Source organism: Procambarus clarkii, chromosome 1, assembly GCF_040958095.1.
Source record: "Procambarus clarkii isolate CNS0578487 chromosome 1, FALCON_Pclarkii_2.0, whole genome shotgun sequence".
Lineage (NCBI taxonomy): Eukaryota > Metazoa > Arthropoda > Malacostraca > Decapoda > Cambaridae > Procambarus > Procambarus clarkii.
In genome coordinates, this window is record NC_091150.1 from 22,209,622 (window position 1) to 22,227,132 (window position 17,511).

The 17,511-nt window shown below is 46.1% G+C and overlaps 2 protein-coding genes across 7 annotated transcripts in view; both read left to right on the forward strand.

Moving 5' to 3' along the window:
• bark (protein bark beetle) overlaps positions 1-17,511 on the forward strand; it is a 247,906-nt gene that overhangs the window by 221,726 nt on the left and 8,669 nt on the right. For 2 of the 6 annotated variants that reach the window (XR_011225966.1, XM_069318515.1), the window contains exons 35-37: positions 238-426; positions 6,087-6,224; positions 6,510-6,572. Coding sequence is in view for 5 of the 6 variants with exons in the window: in XM_069318515.1 (XP_069174616.1) it covers positions 238-426; positions 6,087-6,224; positions 6,510-6,572 (390 nt within the window). In the remaining variant the exon portion in view is untranslated. The remainder of the gene's footprint in view (positions 1-237; positions 427-6,086; positions 6,225-6,509; positions 6,573-17,511) is intronic. The other 4 variants (XM_069319199.1, XM_069319669.1, XM_069320126.1 and 1 more) reach the window with 4 other exon arrangements.
• Positions 1-17,511, forward strand: part of LOC123753850 (uncharacterized) — a 490,864-nt gene that overhangs the window by 56,180 nt on the left and 417,173 nt on the right. The window lies entirely within an intron of this gene.

Here is a 17,511-nt window from a genome sequence, read left to right on the forward strand (position 1 = left end):
ACCCAGAATATGGCATTTTATTACATTCAACGCTGTTTTTTGCCTACCACCTAAATGCATCATTTCTGGCATATAATGCATGATACTGCTCAAACATTTAAGACTAACAGAATGAAGGTCTTGCTTCCTTAGCTCCTACCACACTTGAAAGGTGACCATTTCAAAGGCTGAGTATTTAAGGGATCTTGCCGGCAAAAAAATTCAATTTTCCTAAACAATTCAATAATTTTATTTCAGATTCTCTGCTGACCCTAATCTGGAAAATGCCAATGTGAACGAACTAGTACACCCTAGCTTTAATATGACCTTTCACAATCACGGATATAGGGACAACTCCACCTTTGCCTCCCGAGAAAATAATACCTTCAACGCTGAAGCTCCCTCACAGCAGTGGAATGGTTCACACAATAACATCCCACCCTCCAGGTATGCTAACTGTAGGGATAGGCACTTTAATACATAAAGTAGTACTTTAGTGTGGCATATTGTATTGTGCACATTATGGTTTACTTTCACATTCCATTTTAGTAAACTAGAATACAGGTAAATAATGATACCCAAAAGACTAGTGCAGTTCCTCAGTGAGACTTGAAGCCTCCGTTGGCTGAGAATGAGGTAAGATGCTGGTGCCTGCATGAAAAACTTTTAGGCAATTTTGCAGTCATTTTCTGTACCTCATTTCAACTTTGCATGCGGAAGACTTGCCATTAGGTTAAAACGAAGGATAGATGACGGACCAATACCTGTAGCTGTATTAGTTGCCCGATTGTTATGATACAGGCTGTAAGATGAAAACACGAGTGTTGAATGTAATGAAATGCCATTTTCTGGGTGAGTCCTAAAGGCTCCCTGAAGCTATCCGAACTGATGTGTGCTATACAGTATTAGTTTGGGGGTCATCAGTCACAGGAGTTCTTATACTACCGGGAAACACGTGCCAGAACCTGGTCCCCTCAGAGAGGCGCAAGGAGGAATGGCCTATGAGCACTTTAAATGTAAAGTATGTCATAATTGCCATCGACCGAGGAAGGACCCAGAAAGGTAAGCGAATCAAAAGAGCCCACTGTCTGGTTAACCTGTGCAATCTACATCCAAAAAGATCAAAATAACTCCTCTAGAAAGAAACCAAACAAGCAGTCTTTCCTGTGACTAGCACTTCCGCTCGTTAGCGCTACTCCCGGCAGCCCACCACTCCTTCTTCTTCTTCTTCGCAATACGTGCAGTTTGCATGAAGGTATATTGTCCTGATTACTGCACCAGCGATAATGTAGACAGTTGCATATGCTACAATGCACAACAACACATCAACGGTCATGACGTGCCCGAGCTGGGAAGATAGTGGCGCCGTCAATATGGGCGAGGATAAAGGCAAAAGAAACAAAACGAAAGGTACGCAGGATGGGAAGAAAGAGAAAAACAGAAGGCGAACGTAAAGCGTCGCCGCAGTAAAGAAAGCGAGGGATGTGGGCAAGAGACAAAGGGCAGGGGGGGGGGGAGCAAAGGATGTGAAGGAGGCAAGTGCAAAGCAGACACAAGAAAGGAAGAGAGGTGCGAGCAGAGGAAGGTACAAAGAGTGAATGTGTAGAAGGGTAGAAAAAGTCAAGATGGGACAGGCGAGGTTAGGACAGGGCAAGGGACATAGACGTCATCCGGAGCCTCACGACTGGGACGCAAACTCATTGGACTCCGCAGAAGCGCCAACAGGACAACGGGAGGAAGACCTAGGAATGGCACAAGGATAAGTCATGGGAGAACGCGATGTAGGAGGCCCATCAGGCAAGGTGGCAGGGCGCTTAGAAATCGGGACGACGGAGGATTGCTTCCGCTTAGTACTGGGGTCAGAGATGTGCGGCAAGGCAGCCTGGGGAAAGACACAGGGAAGGTTCGCCAGAAAGTTCCGAAGAGTGTTATCCAGCATCGATTCAAACGCATTGGAGATAGCAGAGGCAGCTGCAGGAGGATGGACGTCAATTGGAGAAGAAGCGAAGGAGAGGAGCGACGGGTCAGCCTCAGGAATGGGAAGAATGGACTGCAGAAAGAATTGTGACGAAGCGGACCAATACCATCTCTAGTGCATCCACAACGTGAGCAACAATAGCATCAACAAGATCGGGACTCAGTTGAACGGTGGGCGGGAGAGAAGAAGCTTCAGGGGCGAGAGGAACGTCAATGACAAACAGGTCAGGCACTGGCAAAGGCGACGCTGGAGGGGGGGGGGGGGAAGTGGCGGGTGACAAGGAACCGGGGCTGGATGAGACAAAGCATGACTGGAGGGCGGAATGACAATGGGAAGAGCCTTAGTGAGCGCCGCAATGTAGGAAGGACACTGCTTGAAAGTGATGGCATGATCACCACCACAGTTGGGGCACTAGAGCTTGTCGGACTCAGTCACGAGTGTAATGGGAACCAGAGCATTTGCCACAAATGGACGTCACCGGTGCAGCCATGGGAGGTATGATGAAAACCCTTACAACGAAAGCACTGAATGGGACGGGGAACGTACGCCTCCAATTTATGGAGGAAGCGATTAATCAAAACCCAATCAAGGGGGAGGTAGTCAAGAAAAGTAAGGAGGGCAGTGCTGGTATCACACAGGTCACCATCAATCCTACTCATAAATTTCTTGACACCAAAGATCGGAAGGTCAACATTCTGCAGTTGCGCCTTGATGTCATCCGCACTAACGTCAACAACGTGCCGGACCACATATCGTACCAAACGGTCACCCAGAGGCATATAACAATGGACCTTGTAACCACAAATATCAGTAATGTCTGAAAGCACCAAGTCCCCAGTGGAAGCGTGGTCCACTACAATCAAGTTCCTGCATTTATTCGGCCTAAAAACATGCATCTTGATCTTAAAAACTCGGGAACGGCTTGATAGAAAAGACTGCGTGGCCTATTATTTCCAAAAATGCTCCGATCAGTGGGTGTATCAGCATCAAAGGCAATGATGAACGTATGTAGGCCAGGAGAACTCGTCTGATCTTGAGGAAGTGGAGGGTGTGGAGACAGAGGTTGCAGGGGGGGGGTCACAGGGTACCACAGGATGCAGGCGACGTTTCACCTCTAATCTATTAACTTACTATGATGTTTACTGTCCAGAAAAACACCCCTCGGGATCCCCTTCCAAGACTGGAGAACGTTGTGACCAGAATGCGTGCCAAGGGACAGCGGGTCCTGAAAACCCTCAAAGGTATCGGAAATGTCCACAGGAGAAACGCTGCGTATACCACCATCGCCATGGTCGGCCAGCAATTCCCACCCACCACTCCAGTTCTTGAACGATGAAAACCTGCCAACCAGATGGAGGGAGGGAGGGTGTTAGGGAGCCTCTGGGGCTCGCCCAGAAAATGGCGTTTCATTACATTCAACGCTGGTTTCCTGTGGGAAGCCCTGTTGGCTTCCTGAAGCAAACTACCTGAAGATAAGTAAAAAAGAGGGACTTACCCGGGAGGCAACAGCAGCACCGCAGGTCTCGTGACGAAGAAGAAACAGACACCCATAAAGGCGCCTCTAAAGCCACACACAACCGGGAAGGAACTGGAACATTTACTAGATACCTAGTGGCCAGTACCCTCTTCGACCACCAAAACAAAAGGTCTTGGGTAGACCCCGAATGTCTACCCAAGACATTTTGCCAAAAACCTCTGCTAGAGCAGCATAATTCCGAACATCATAGGCATGAGGGTAGATCACAGGCTGGCTGGACTTGATGACACTGTGAACAACCTGAGACACACGAGCCCTAGAACAGGGAACCAGGAAAACCGGATCCACTCACAGAGCGTCCACCGTCACAGAACCAGTGGCCCGTAAGTAGCGACATAAAGCCACCACCGGACACAACACGAGATGCACCCTCGGCCTAACCAACCAAGCATCCACAAACAACAAACACCTCCACAAGCTTGCTGTCTCATTCTTCGCTAGAAAAGAAGGCTGCAAACGAAAAAAACTACTACCTGGACAAAACGAACAAAACCCCCAGAGTCGGAGGAGAGTATGAAGCTCCCCAACTCGACCCGCAGAGGCCAAGGTCACAAAAACAAGGCCATCCAAAAGCAATCCCTAATAGAAGGGGCGACAACAAAGCGAGGAGAAGCAGTGCAATGAGACAGATGCTTGACTCCTAAGATCTCCCAAAGAAGAATGGGTAAATTGGAGAACAAGCAGGGAACAAGTCTCACATGACTCCGGGTCGAAGGTGTTGGCGACCCAACAAGCAGCATGGTGGAGGCAAAACAGATGATCGTCACCCTGAAACAAAGGCAACGAACAACCTTCAAACTTGCACAAGGCAAGATGGGACTTGGAAAACATATCCATAGCCACCAAGCCCCAATGGGGGTTTCCAGGGCCCACAGGGGGAGGTGTTCCTACAGTGTCCTTACTTTGCAGGCACTGGTGCTGCAAAGCCAGTTGTACCCTGTCTATTTACTGGGCAAACTGACCCTGTGAAGGGAGCAACCTCAGGGGCCAAGTGGAGGACAACCAAACGAAACCTAGGTGATTCTAATGGAAAGCCAGGCAGCCCTCCATCAGGCAAAAAATAACATGAAAAGAAATGAAAATAAAACCCTAAAAGTGCACCACAACAACAGGAGGCCAGAGAGACACAGCCGCAGATAGTATGCGAGCTGCGCAGCACCATGCACCCCAACCAGCGACAAACACTCCCTACCTAGGGCAAAACGAAAGCACCAAGACCTAAGCTGACACCAAGGGCAAGGTTGATGCCAAGTGACAGCAACCCCCTACAGGAGTGGGAACCCGAAAGCCCCAAGGAAGATAACCCTGAGACCCAAGGGAAGTACTTGCAGGGTGCCTAGGGAAGATAACCCTAAGCACATACAGTCTGAAGTACCATTTTTTTTTTTTTTTTGATATATACAAGAGTTGTTACATTCTTGTACAGCCACTAGTACGCGTAGCATTTCGGGCAGGTCCCTGGAATACGATCCCCTGCCGCGAAGAATCGTTTTTTCATCCAAGTACACATTTTACTGTTGCGTTAAACAGAGGCTACAGTTAAGGAATTGCGGCCAGTAAATCCTCCCCGGCCAGGATACGAACCCATGGCATAGCGCTCGCGGAACGCCAGGCGAGTGTCTTACCACTACACCACAGAGACTGTGAAGTTACTCCTGGCCAACTCCCAACACATAGCAGGTACAACCACCAGGGTAAAACCCTTACAGGATATCGAGGCCAGTGTAGATCTCTGGCCCCAGCCGGCTTCAGTCGACAAACTGGCATGCGTGTGGCCGTCTCGGGTAGGCCCCCCTCTTCCAGTTGTGAGGCGGGGTCTGCGTGAATGAGCCGACCTTGTTTTACCTTGTTACCTTGTTTTTCTTTGGGGGATTTCTTGGAATTTCTTGCAATTTTTTGCAAATTTCTCGCAAGGGAGTTTTTGCAGTTATTGCAAGGGAGTTTTTGCAATTCTTGCAAGGAAGTTCTTGCAATTTTCTACCAGTTGGTGTGTGTTTTGAGGTGCCTACCTTTCTGGGTGCCTTACCCTGGACAATGGCAGACATGAATGTACTCTCAAAAGAGTGAAGTTTTCATAGGCCATTGCTCCCTGTGCCTTTATGGGGGAACCAGGTTCTGGCTTGTGGTTCCCAGTAGGCAGAACTTCATATATATAAAACCGCAGACTAATATAGCTAATATCAGTCCGATAGCTCCAGGGAGCTGACAGGGCTCCCCACAGAAATTAAGGTTGTATTGTAGTATGACAAAGATGATCAAATCCAGCAGGAGGGAATAAATACCACATAGATGATGATGGATTAATATGGTAAAAAAAATTACAATGAAAATCGGTAACAGAAAAAACACAATCTTGATTGTTCAAAGAATAGGATAATAATGAAAACTAAAAATGATTACCAGGAATAAATACCAATGCACTGAAGTTGAAGTATATACTTAATTATGTCTCTGGTTCTTTTAGCAATTTCTCCAAATAATCCCCATGAGAAATGATGTTCACTTACATGGGAACTGTGGCAGTAAATCATTCTTGCATGGAGACGGGGGGCAGCCTCTGCTAGTACGAAGCTTTTATGTTTACATTTACAGTTATGGCCAACCTACTTTCTCTACTTATGGCCATACCCCACGCCAGCCTCCAAGAGGTCAACAGTACTTGCCACTGCCACGCCCACCTGGGGCACGACCCCTACCACAGCTTCCATGGCAGGGCTCTCATCTTCCAAGGTAGGACTCGAATAATAGTTGTCCAGTAGTACTAAATTGCAATACTTTTGTTTATAACTGCATGCAGAATGCATGAAGATTGCCCCTCTTGGTCAGCTATGCACATTTCTCCAGAATGAATTGAGCAAAATCTACTATCAAGGTAATGTTTATCATTTATATTTTCTAATTTAACCAGTGTTAGTCTACAAGTGTATGAACTAATATATACTGTAAGTGGGATATAATATATATATATATATATCACCTGCATTATGCATGGCAATAACCCATTTCTTTCAACAGCAACTTGGACAGATTCAACAATCCCTACATGCACAGCTTTGGCCGACCCCAGTCCTTACACGGGTAATTTAGACGAATTAGCAAATGTTGTATAAATGTTGGGGGTTTGTTTGAGTTGTGTATCTTTATTGTCCAGTATTGCAGGATTGTTGCTATATTTTTCCAGCATTGCAGGATTATCACTATATTTGTTGTCCAGTATTGCAGGATTATCACTGTTTGTTGTCCAGTATTGCAGGATTATCACTATATTTGTTGTTCAGTATTGCAGGATTATCACTGTTTGTTGTCCAGTATTGCAGGATTATCACTATATTTGTTGTTCAGTATTGCAGGATTGTTGCTATATTTTTCCAGCATTGCAAGATTATCACTATATTTGTTGTCCAGTATTGCAGGATTATCACTGTTTGTTGTCCAGTATTGCAGGATTGTTGCTATATTTTTCCAGCATTGCAAGATTATCACTATATTTGTTGTTCAGTATTGCAGGATTATCACTGTTTGTTGTCCAGTATTGCAGGATTATCACTTTGTTGTCCAGTATTGCAGGATTATCACTTTGTTGTCCAGTATTGCAGGATTATCACTTTGTTGTCCAGTATTGCAGGATTATCACTATATTTGTTGTCCAGTATTGCAAGATTATCACTATACAGTATTTGTTGTCCAATATTGCAAGATTATTGCTATATTGTTGTCCAATATTAAAGATTATCAATGTATGTGTTGTCAAGTATTGCAGCTATCACAATTTGTCGTCCAGTATGGCAAGTTTGTTGCTATATTTGTCGTCCAGTATTGCAGGATTATCACTATATTTGCTGCCATGTTGTTTACTCCAGTAAGTTGTTATTTTATTGTGCAAATTTGGGACTTGGCCTTCCAGTTTTTTTCCACATACAGAAGGCCACATGCTTTTCGAACCCTTTGGGACCGAGACTGAATGAATAACTTATTGTGACTGCATAAATAGTTCACCATCCTGAAGATCTAGGAAAACAAAATTGACAGTTTTGTTGCAGAAATTTGAGTTTTGTTACAGAAATTTGACCATATTTTGTTTGTACTCACCGCTATGAGAAGTTCTGATCCGCTTGTTAATTGGAAGATTATAGTTGGCAGAGCATTGTTATTTAGATAGAGGTGGTGGTGGTGGATGATGATAATGTTGGGTTGGCTGAAGTGGAGATTAATGGTGATGAGGTAACCTCAGCAGACTGCCTTTCACCATGCACCCTAATGTACCTAATGCAATAGCAGTTTAAGCACTTAACTGCGCCAACCGAGTATTCTCGGTCGGCAGGAAACTGTGCTAACCGAGAAAACTCTTTTTGATTTTTCGGTACCAATTCTAAATGTGTATGAGGTTGGTTGTGTACGAAATGGACTCTTAGGACCTCCAGTGAGAGGCAGCCATCTTGGAAAAAATTCCCAGAATGTCCTGGGGCTGCTGGCTGGGTTAGTACTGAGTGAGCAACCATGGGTGGCGCACGCGCCTCTGGCTCCCAAACACCTGTCCGATGCGGTGTTGAAAGATAACGCTCTGTTGGTGGAATTAAAACCTTAGTGTTTGAAGAACATAAGGGTCATAATATTGATGAAGCTAGGCGCAATAAGGACCTAACACAAAGGTCGGATGCAAGTGATACAGCACCTATGAGGACGATACAGCGAGCGTATCCAGTTGTAGCTCTGAGCGTCACGCTTGCAATCTTATGCTATCTCCAATTTATTTAGATGATACATAGATGAATCATTTTCTGCGTTCAGTGATGATGCATCTGATACAAGTAGCATAGATGAACAGTGTTAGCGGCTTCCATGGTTGTGTTTTCCATAGATATTTTCAAGACTACCTGAATCTCTTACTGACTGACAGACACTCTTTGAGGCAAGCTGAATCTCTTCCTGTGTGGGACCATACAAAGCGATCTTTTCAAGACTATCTTACAAATTTATCTTTTCCTATAATCTTTTCAATACTGCCCTATGCTTTACAAGCTTGGCTACATACAACCTACAAGTACTAAAGTCAAGGGTGTACGCGAGTGCGGTATTTCCAAGCACACAGAATGAAGAAACAGGAAGCGAAAATTTATCTGTACCTGGTGCACTGAGAGCGAAGTCGCGCGCTGTACCATGGACTACTTCGTTGATTATTACTCACTTCCGAAGTACTGAGTGTGTAATACAGTGTGTTGCTGTGTAAATAGTGCGTGAAACTGTACATATTGTAATTTTAGTGAATTTTTAACAGGTAATATTGCGACAGTAAACATTTATTGTGGACACATTACTGACACATGTATCACAGTTCCATGGAACATTATGAACGTTCTACTGTATACATATTGTAAAGGACACAAATATGCATCATATATGATAAAAAAAAACAAATAAAACTGCATTGGAAATACATAAAACAAATAATTGAAAATATATTTGTGGCAACACCCGGTGCTTGAATGGCCCACGCGACTGTGTCTGGGCGATTCACGCACGGCGACCAGGCCCTGATGACGTCACAGCGCACCTTGTCCACGTCCCCACAGCCAAAGTAAGTGGAATTTGGTATTTATTTTTACATAGACATGTTCAGGGAAGGGAATTTATCATTTTATGAAGAAAAAAGAATTTTTTGGGAACACTTTATTTCATGCGCACCGGGGAATTTTACAATTCACATAGACATAGAGGTGTCTAGAGACGAAGTGGAAAAAATGCTCAAGGAGATAAGTAAGAACAAAGCAGTTGGTCCAGATGGAGTTTCACCATGGGTTCTGAGAGAATGTGCACCTGAGCTCAGCATTCCACTTTAACTGATTTTTCAGGCATCCCTGTTTACAGGACTTGTAGCTGATGTGTGGAAAAAGGCTAACATAGTTCCAATCTACAAAAGTGGGAGCTTGACCACTATCTACGTGAATGTGAACACCTGAGGGACATCAGAAGTACTGTATGTGTAGAATAATAAACCCCACATTGTTTGAGTTAGGAAAACACTATTTGTCAAATATTGATACTGTTCTTAAAAGATTTCCCCATTTTGCACCCGTAAGATAACGTAAGCTTTTAAGGGTTGATAGATGTTAATCTTCTTGTTTGAGGAGCTGTTCACTTGAGACAGTTAAGCAAGTCCCAGCTGTGTCTGGGTACAAGTGACAGGATGAACAACCCAGCGGGTTTTCTTCCTATTGGGGAGTGTTGTACATGCTGCTATGGCGGTGTGTCCACTCACAAGATGAGTGGCGCTGCACAATAAACTCGCCCCTCGGGGCAAAATTTAATTTAAAGTGGAAGCAGTTAAGACCCCCTTAATTATGGACCGGTATCAATGACAAGTGTAATAATCAAAATATTGGAAAAATAATTAAAACTAAATGGGTAGAATACCTGGAGAAAAACGATATAATATCAGACAGACAGTATGGTTTTCGATCTGGAAGATCCTGTGTAACGAACTTACTCAGTTTTTTATGATCGAACCACAGAGATTTTACAGGAAAGAGATGGTTGGGTTGACTGTGTCTATCTGGACCTAGAAAAGGCTTTTGACAGAGTTCCCCATAAGAGGTTGTTCTGGAAACCGGAACATATTGGAGGGGTGACAGGTAAGCTTCTAACATGGATGAAAAATTTCCTAAGTGACAGAAAAATGAGGGCCGTAATCAGAGGCAAGGTATCGGACTGGAGAAATGTCAAGAGTGGAGTACCACAGGGTTCAGTTCTTACACCGGTAATGTTCATTGTCTACATAAATGATCTACCAGTGGGAATACAGAATTATATGAACATGTTTGCTGATGATGCTAAGATAATAGGGAAGATAAGAAACCTAGATGATTGTCATGCTCTTCAAGAAGACCTGGACAAAATAAGTATATGGAGCAACACTTGGCAAATGGAATTTAATGTGAATAAATCCCATGTTATGGAATGTGGAATTGGAGAACATAGACCCCACACAACCTATAAATTATGTGAGAAATCTTTAAAGAATTCTGACAAAAAAAGGGATCTAGGGGTGGTTCTAGATAGAAAACTGTCACCTGAGGACCATATTAAGAACATTGTGCGAGGAGCCTATGCTACACTTTCTAACTTCAGAATTGCTTTTAAATACATGGATGGAGAAATACTAAAGAAATTGTTCACGACTTTTGTTAGACCAAAGCTGGAATATGCAGCAGTTGTATGGTGCCCATATCTTAAGAAGCACATCAACAAACTGGAAAAGGTGCAACGACATGCCACTAAGTGGCTTCCAGAACTGAAGGACAAGAGCTATGAGGAGAGGTTAGAGGCATTAAATATGTGAAAACTAGAAGATAGAAGAAAAAGAGGCGATATGATCACTACGTACAAAATAGTAACAGGAATCGATAAAATTGATAGGGAAGAATTTCTGAGACCTGGAACTTCAAGAACAAGGTCATAGATTTAAACTAACGAAACAAAGCTGCCGGAGAAATATAAGAAAAATCACTTTTGTAAACAGAGTGGTAGACGGTTGGAACAAGTTAGGTGAGAAGGTGGAGGAGGCCAAAACCGTCAGTAATTTCAAAGCGTTATATGACAGAGTGCTGGGAAGACGGGACACCACGAGCGTAGCTCTCATCCTGTAACTACACTTAGGTAATTACAATAAACTCTGCGCAGCACGGTGGTTAAAGCTTTCGAGCCATCCATTAGTGCATGAGCACTGCTCAAGTGGCACTTTGTACGGTCACTGGGCAAACATGTTCCATCTTTATTGCATATATTTATTCAGACTTCCTGCCCTACCACTTAATAAAATTTTTGTATTTGGACAAACCCAAAATGGATAACAGGCATATTCAGATAAGTGGCTTCCGGAAAGCATGTGGTCGTCTGTATATATTATGTGATGCCTCTTTTGTCTCCTTTCCAGAGAACACATTTTGAGAACTTTGAGACGGTCCCAATAATTTAGGTGCTTTATTGTGTGTATTTGTGGTGTACATGTTCTCTGTATTTCCTCTTCAGCAATCACCTCTACCCTAAAGGGGTGAGTGAGTATCCAACAGTACTCAAGGCAGGACAGCACCAGTGATTTAAATAATACGAGTACTGTGGGGTCCCTGGATTTGAATGTTCTCCTAAGCCATCCTATCATTTTTCTGGCTAACACAATATTTGCTCAATTATGCTCCCTAAATGTTATGTCGTCAGGCATGATTATTCCCAGATCTTTAACATGTTGCTTTCCTACTATGGATATATCTGAGATACCCCAGATATGAGATGAACAGAAATACACTGTACATTATTTTGTTTAAAGTCTTACTTTTTCCCATACTTAAGTAACTAGAATTTACCATTGTTAAAATTCATGTTATTTTCTGCTCTCCAACTGAAACCTTTATTAATATCAGCCTGTAGTTTTTCAGTGTATTCTACACAAGTAATTTTCATGCAGATTTTAGTGTATGCAAAAGATCACAAAAAACTGTGATTTGTATATTTATCTATACTGTATCTGATATGAAAATGTGAAAAATCAGTGGTGCAAGGACTGTGCCCTGCAGTACAGAGCTCTTTACTGTGTTCTTTTTACTTTTACGTGGAGTTCATTTTGTATGATTGACTATTACTCTTTGCATTCTGTTTGACAGGAAGTTGAATATCCATTACCTGTTATTCCAATTGATCTCATTTTGTGTGCAATCACTCCATGGTCACACTTATCACATGCCTTTGCATCCTGTCTGCAGTGATCATCGCAGTGATCATCAATGCCACTTTCTTTGGCTTTGCGAAGCATTCCGGCATTCCAACCTGGACCTCTGTGAAGGCTTGGAATCGGCACCTTCCTCTTTACATGGTTTAGTTCCCCGATTGAGAGGCACTCTCAGCAGATGCCTTTTGACTGGACTGGTCTAGGTGGAGGTTCCTGCATCTCTTTCCCTTACCAGATGTTGCTCTGGGTCCTGGCAAGATTGGAGTCTTACCAAGGAAGGGTGGTCCTTCTAGCTCCCTGGTGGCCAGTCCAGCCTTTATTTCAATCCGAACCTGGGCATTTTCTCGTGGCTCTGCCTCTTTTAGAAGATCAGCCTGGTTGCGTACTTTGCTTGTTTGACCTTCTCCGCTCTTCGCATGTGGACTTTTTACACATTATTGCCATCTTTATGGTGATCAGGTGGGGGTTCTTTGATGGTATCCCACTTGTGGTTATCATTATCAGGGAGTCGGTCGGCCGAGCGGACGGCACGCTGGACTTGTGATCCTGTGGTCCCGGGTTCGATCCCGGGCGCCGGCGAGAAACAATGGGCAGAGTTTCTTTCACCCTATGCCCCTGTTACCTAGCAGTAAAATAGATACCTGGGTGTTAGTCAGCTGTCACGGGCTGCTTCCTGGGGGTGAAGGCCTGGTCGAGGACCGGGCCGCGGGGACACTAAAGCCCCGAAATCATCTCAAGATAACCTCAAGATCATCTGGGCAGCAGTATGAGATTTCTTGGTGCTCTTTTCACCACTGCCTTTCTTTTCATTGTTGCTCTTCTATTTCCGAGCATGTGGTGTTCTCGTTCCTTGGCTTTTTCTTATTCAACATGTCATGCCGAACACTGTTGCCTTGTATTGGGCAGGGAAGGCACAGCTGCTGCAGCTTGCATTCGGCATTGATACTGAATTGGTGCCATTTTGCAAGCTGTCTTGCGCATTGCTTCACCTTCAGCCTGATCATGTGCTGCCTGAGCCCACTTGGTATTTGGATCATGCTCTTTCTTTCCTGTCCTCTTCTGAGTTTATGGTGTCCCCTTTGGTCTCTGATTCCTTTTCTAAGGTTCACTTTTTATTCGGCTCTCGTCCAGAGGCAGGATTTTTTTTTTTCACCTTGGTGAAAAAACTGAAGTTTTTTGGGAGGAGCCTCTGCAGCTCCCCTGAAGCTAACGGACTGATATCCATTATATTAGTCTAGATTCTAGAGCATCAGTTAATTGGAGTTCTGAGCCTACGGGGAACCAAAAAAGTTTTTGGCTCTGTTTGGTCTTGGGTTGCAATGTTTTACCAGTAGGGGTTTGTAATGGCTCTCTTACCTTTCTGGGTGATACCCCCAGTCAATGGCAGACATGACTATACTCTCACAAGGTGGAGTGTTCAGAAGCCATTGCTCTCTGCGCCTCTGAGCGAACCAGGTTCTGGCACGTGGTTCCCGGTAGGCAAAGAACTCCAATTAACTGATGCTCGAGACTAATATAATTGATATCAGTTCATTAGGTTCAGGGACCCTCGGGGTCTCAACCCAGAAAAGGGCATTTCATTACATTCAACGCTAGGTTTTTCTGGGGGGAGCCCCTTCGGCTCCCCGGAGCTTACTAGGCTGATATGCTAATGTCAGACTCTGGCATCAGTCATGTGTATGGAGTTCTGTAGGCCTACCCGGGACCATGAGCCAGAACCTGGCCCCTTCAGAGAGGCATGGGAAGCAATGGCCTATAGAAACCCGAGTGTGGTTGGAAGCATTCTATGTCTGCCATCGACCGGGTCAGGCACCCAGCAAGGTAAGCATCCCAAAACAAACCCCTATTCTGGTGAAATTATTGCTACTACAAGCTGAGCAAATGGATAGAACTCCCCCCTAAAAGGAACAAGCAAACGAGCATGACATCACACGTCACCACACCGCTGTGTGTGCAGCTCCCCCCCCCCCTCACCTGGGAGGGGGAAGGGGGAGCCCCAGACCCCCCTCCCCACTAGCTATCCACCCTTCAGTTCTAAGGCTGTTGCTAGAGGCTGAGGTCATGTGCTCTGGCTCTGGTGGTTGTTTCAGCACTGTACCTAGAGTGTGGTGACTGTCTTCTAGGTGGTGTGTGAGCCGGGAGTGATTCTCCAGTACTTAAGCTGCATGCCTTCTTCATTCATCATCTTCCTGCTTCACTCTTGTCCCTGGTCGCTGGTGCTAGGGCTGTTCTTCTGGTCTTTTTCTGGGGGGAGCCCCTATGGTTCCCCGGAGTTATCCATGGCTGATATGGATACTCTAACTATTTTGCATCGGTCGATGTGGGTGAAGTTCTAAGCCTACCAGGGACCACGAACCAGAACCTGGCCCCCTCAGAGAGGCACGGGGAGCAATGGCCCATAGAAATACACATGTGATTTGGAGCATTCTACATCTGCCAGCGACCGGGACAGGCACCCAGAAAGGTAAGCGCCACAAAAAAAACCCTATTCTGGTTAACAACAAAAATCGGCAAACGAGTGAACAGAACTCCCCAAAAGAAAAACGAGCAAACCAGCATGACGTCACACGAGCCGTGCCGCATGTCTGCGCAGCTCCCTCCTCCCTGGGAAGGGGAAGGGGGAGCCCCAGACCCTCGCGTCGGCAATCCCCACCCCAGTTCCTTGGCTGATGGGATCATACATGGTCGTGTGGCTCTAGCTCCAGTCTTCTCTCAGTGCTGTTCATTGTTTTCAGTGCTGCTCTTACGGTGGTCATGTGAACTGGGAATAATATTCTCAGGTACTTGGGCTACATGTGGTTAGGGTCTCCTTTCCTGAGTGCTCTGTAAGTACCGCCCTTGGGGCTTGGGGTTCTCTTCCACAAGTTGTCTTGGTTCTACCTCTGTTGGCCTTTCGCTGCTTGCCATTTGGCCGCCTCGAGTGTTTGGGGGGTTTTCCTCCCTTGTTTGCCTTGGGGTAAGTGGTAGTTATAGCACTGGTTGTGTGCGGAGTACTGCGTAGCTAGTTTTCACCTATAACAGCGGCCGACTCTGTTCCCTCTGGATACGTTGGACTCACCCAGAAAATGGCATTTCATTACATTCAACGCTGGTTTTCTCGTTTTACTGTTGTCTCGTGTCGGACCCGTAGCCTCCGATCTGGCGAGCTGGCTGGCATTGGAGAGTTTTCTGTTCTGTTCCTTCTCCTTCTTTGCTGGCTTGAGTTTTTGGCTCTGCTCGCTTGGTGGTTGCACCCGATATCTTCCCGCGGCTCCTCCTTTTCCTAGGCTCGATTGGTCCATGTCGGGGCTCGTTCAGTTCTACCTCGAATATCTCACCTTTGGTTGATGGTCAGGTGGTTTCGTTGTTGTATTCCACCTGTGTGCTTCTTCTTGGCGGCAGTGTGGTTTTTTTTGGCAGTCCTTCCTTTTCCATCTGTCCCTTCTTTGGTGGTTGTGTTTGTTGGTGTCGGCTTGTCCTTCTCTTGTGGAGGTTCGGGGCTGTCATCTTGCCGCATACTGTCGCCTCGTATCGTGCGGTGCTGGCGGAGCCGCTTCAGCTTGCTTTCAGTCTTGGTGTTACATCTGCGCTGTTTCGCAAGCTGTCTCGTGCGTTGTTTCACCTCCAGCCTGCTCATGCGCCATCTGAGCTGTCCTGGTCTTTGGACAGCGTGCTCTCTTTTTCTTCTTCTCCTCGGTTTGTTGTGGCCCCTTCGGTTCGGGATTGTTTCTCGAAGGCTCTTTTCCTGTTGACGTTTGCCTTTACGGGTCAGGTCGGCGAGCTTCCTGGTCTCCTCCGGTACAGGGGTTTCTGCTCCTTCGATCGTGGCGATAGGTTTGTTCAGTTGCAGCCGTCTCCCTCTTTTCTGGCACAGAATGAGACTGCTGCTTTCAGGAGGGGGTCCTTGGGTTGTTGGTGCTTGGTTGGTTGGGCTGCTTTCAGGAGGGGGTCCTTGGGTTGTTGGTGCTTAGTTGATCGGGCCGGGGGTGCATTGTGTTTTGTGTCCGGTTGCGGCCCTCCACTGTCATTTGTGTGCCACGGCTTCTGTGTCCGGAACGCGCTTTGGGATGATCCGGTTTCCTTCTTCCCTGTTCACGGGTGAGTGTCTCCCAGGTCGTCTGCCGAGTTATTAAGGTTAGCCGGCCTGCGTTCTATCCCCGTGCCTATGACGTTTGTGGGTTCGCTGCTCTTGCTGCCGTCTTTGACGACATGCCCTGGCTGACATTCGGGCGTGGGGCTATTGTCGGTTGTACATTGTCTTGGCTGCTCGTTTCCTTGTGGTTGTTCCCGGGCCCATTTGGCCCTGTGTCACCTTGGGTTGGCGGTTGCAGCAGTTGTCTCGACTTTGAGTTGAGGAGTTAGCGGCGATTGCCTCCCGAGTAAGTTCCTATTATTTCCTCTGTGGATAGTTAGCTCTGGGGGAGCTGAAGGGGCTCCGGGGAGCTGAAGGGGCTCCGGGGAGCTGAAGGGGCTCTGGGGAGCTGAAGGGGCTCTGGGGAGCTGAAGGGGCTCTGGGGAGCTGAAGGGGCTCTGGGGAACCGAAGGGGCTCCCCTAGAAAACCAGTGTTGAATGTAATGAAATGCCATTTTCTGGGTTAGACCCGGAGACTCCCGGCATCCCTCCCTTCCTCCGGTTGGCAATTTTTCGCATGTTTTGACATCCAGCCTCAGAACTGAAGGGTGGATAGCCGGCATGGGGGTCTGGGGCTCCCCCTTCCCTCTCCCGGGGAAGGGTGGGAGCTGCACAGACAGCAGCACAGTGACGTGTGACGTCATGCTCGTTTGCTCGTTTCTTTTAGGGGAGTTCTGTCCACTTGTTCGGCTTGTGGTAGCAATAATTTCACCATAATAGGAGTTTGTTTTGGGATGCTTACCTTTCTGGGTGCCTGACCTGGTCGATGGCAGACACAGAATTCTTCCAACCACAAGGAGGTTTCTATAGGCCATTGCTCCCCATGCCTCTGTGAGGGGGGTTCAGGTTCTGGCCCATGGTCCCCGGTAGGCCCACAGAACCCCATACACATGACTGATGCCAAAGTCTGACATTAGCATTTCAGCCCAGTAAGCTCCGGGGAGCCTCTGGGTCTCGCCCAGAAAATGACGTTTCATTATTCAATGCTGGTTTTTGCAATTGCAACCTTGGACTCTACTGCACCCTAGGTTGCAATTCTTTAACCATATCGTGGCGTAGTCATCTAACGCGTGCATCTGGGAATACCCGGCACGTAGGTTCGAATCCTCATCACGGCATATGTGGATTTTCTTTGATATGTCACGATAATGTGAATTCTCTGTGTATATAAAGAGGAACATCCTAGG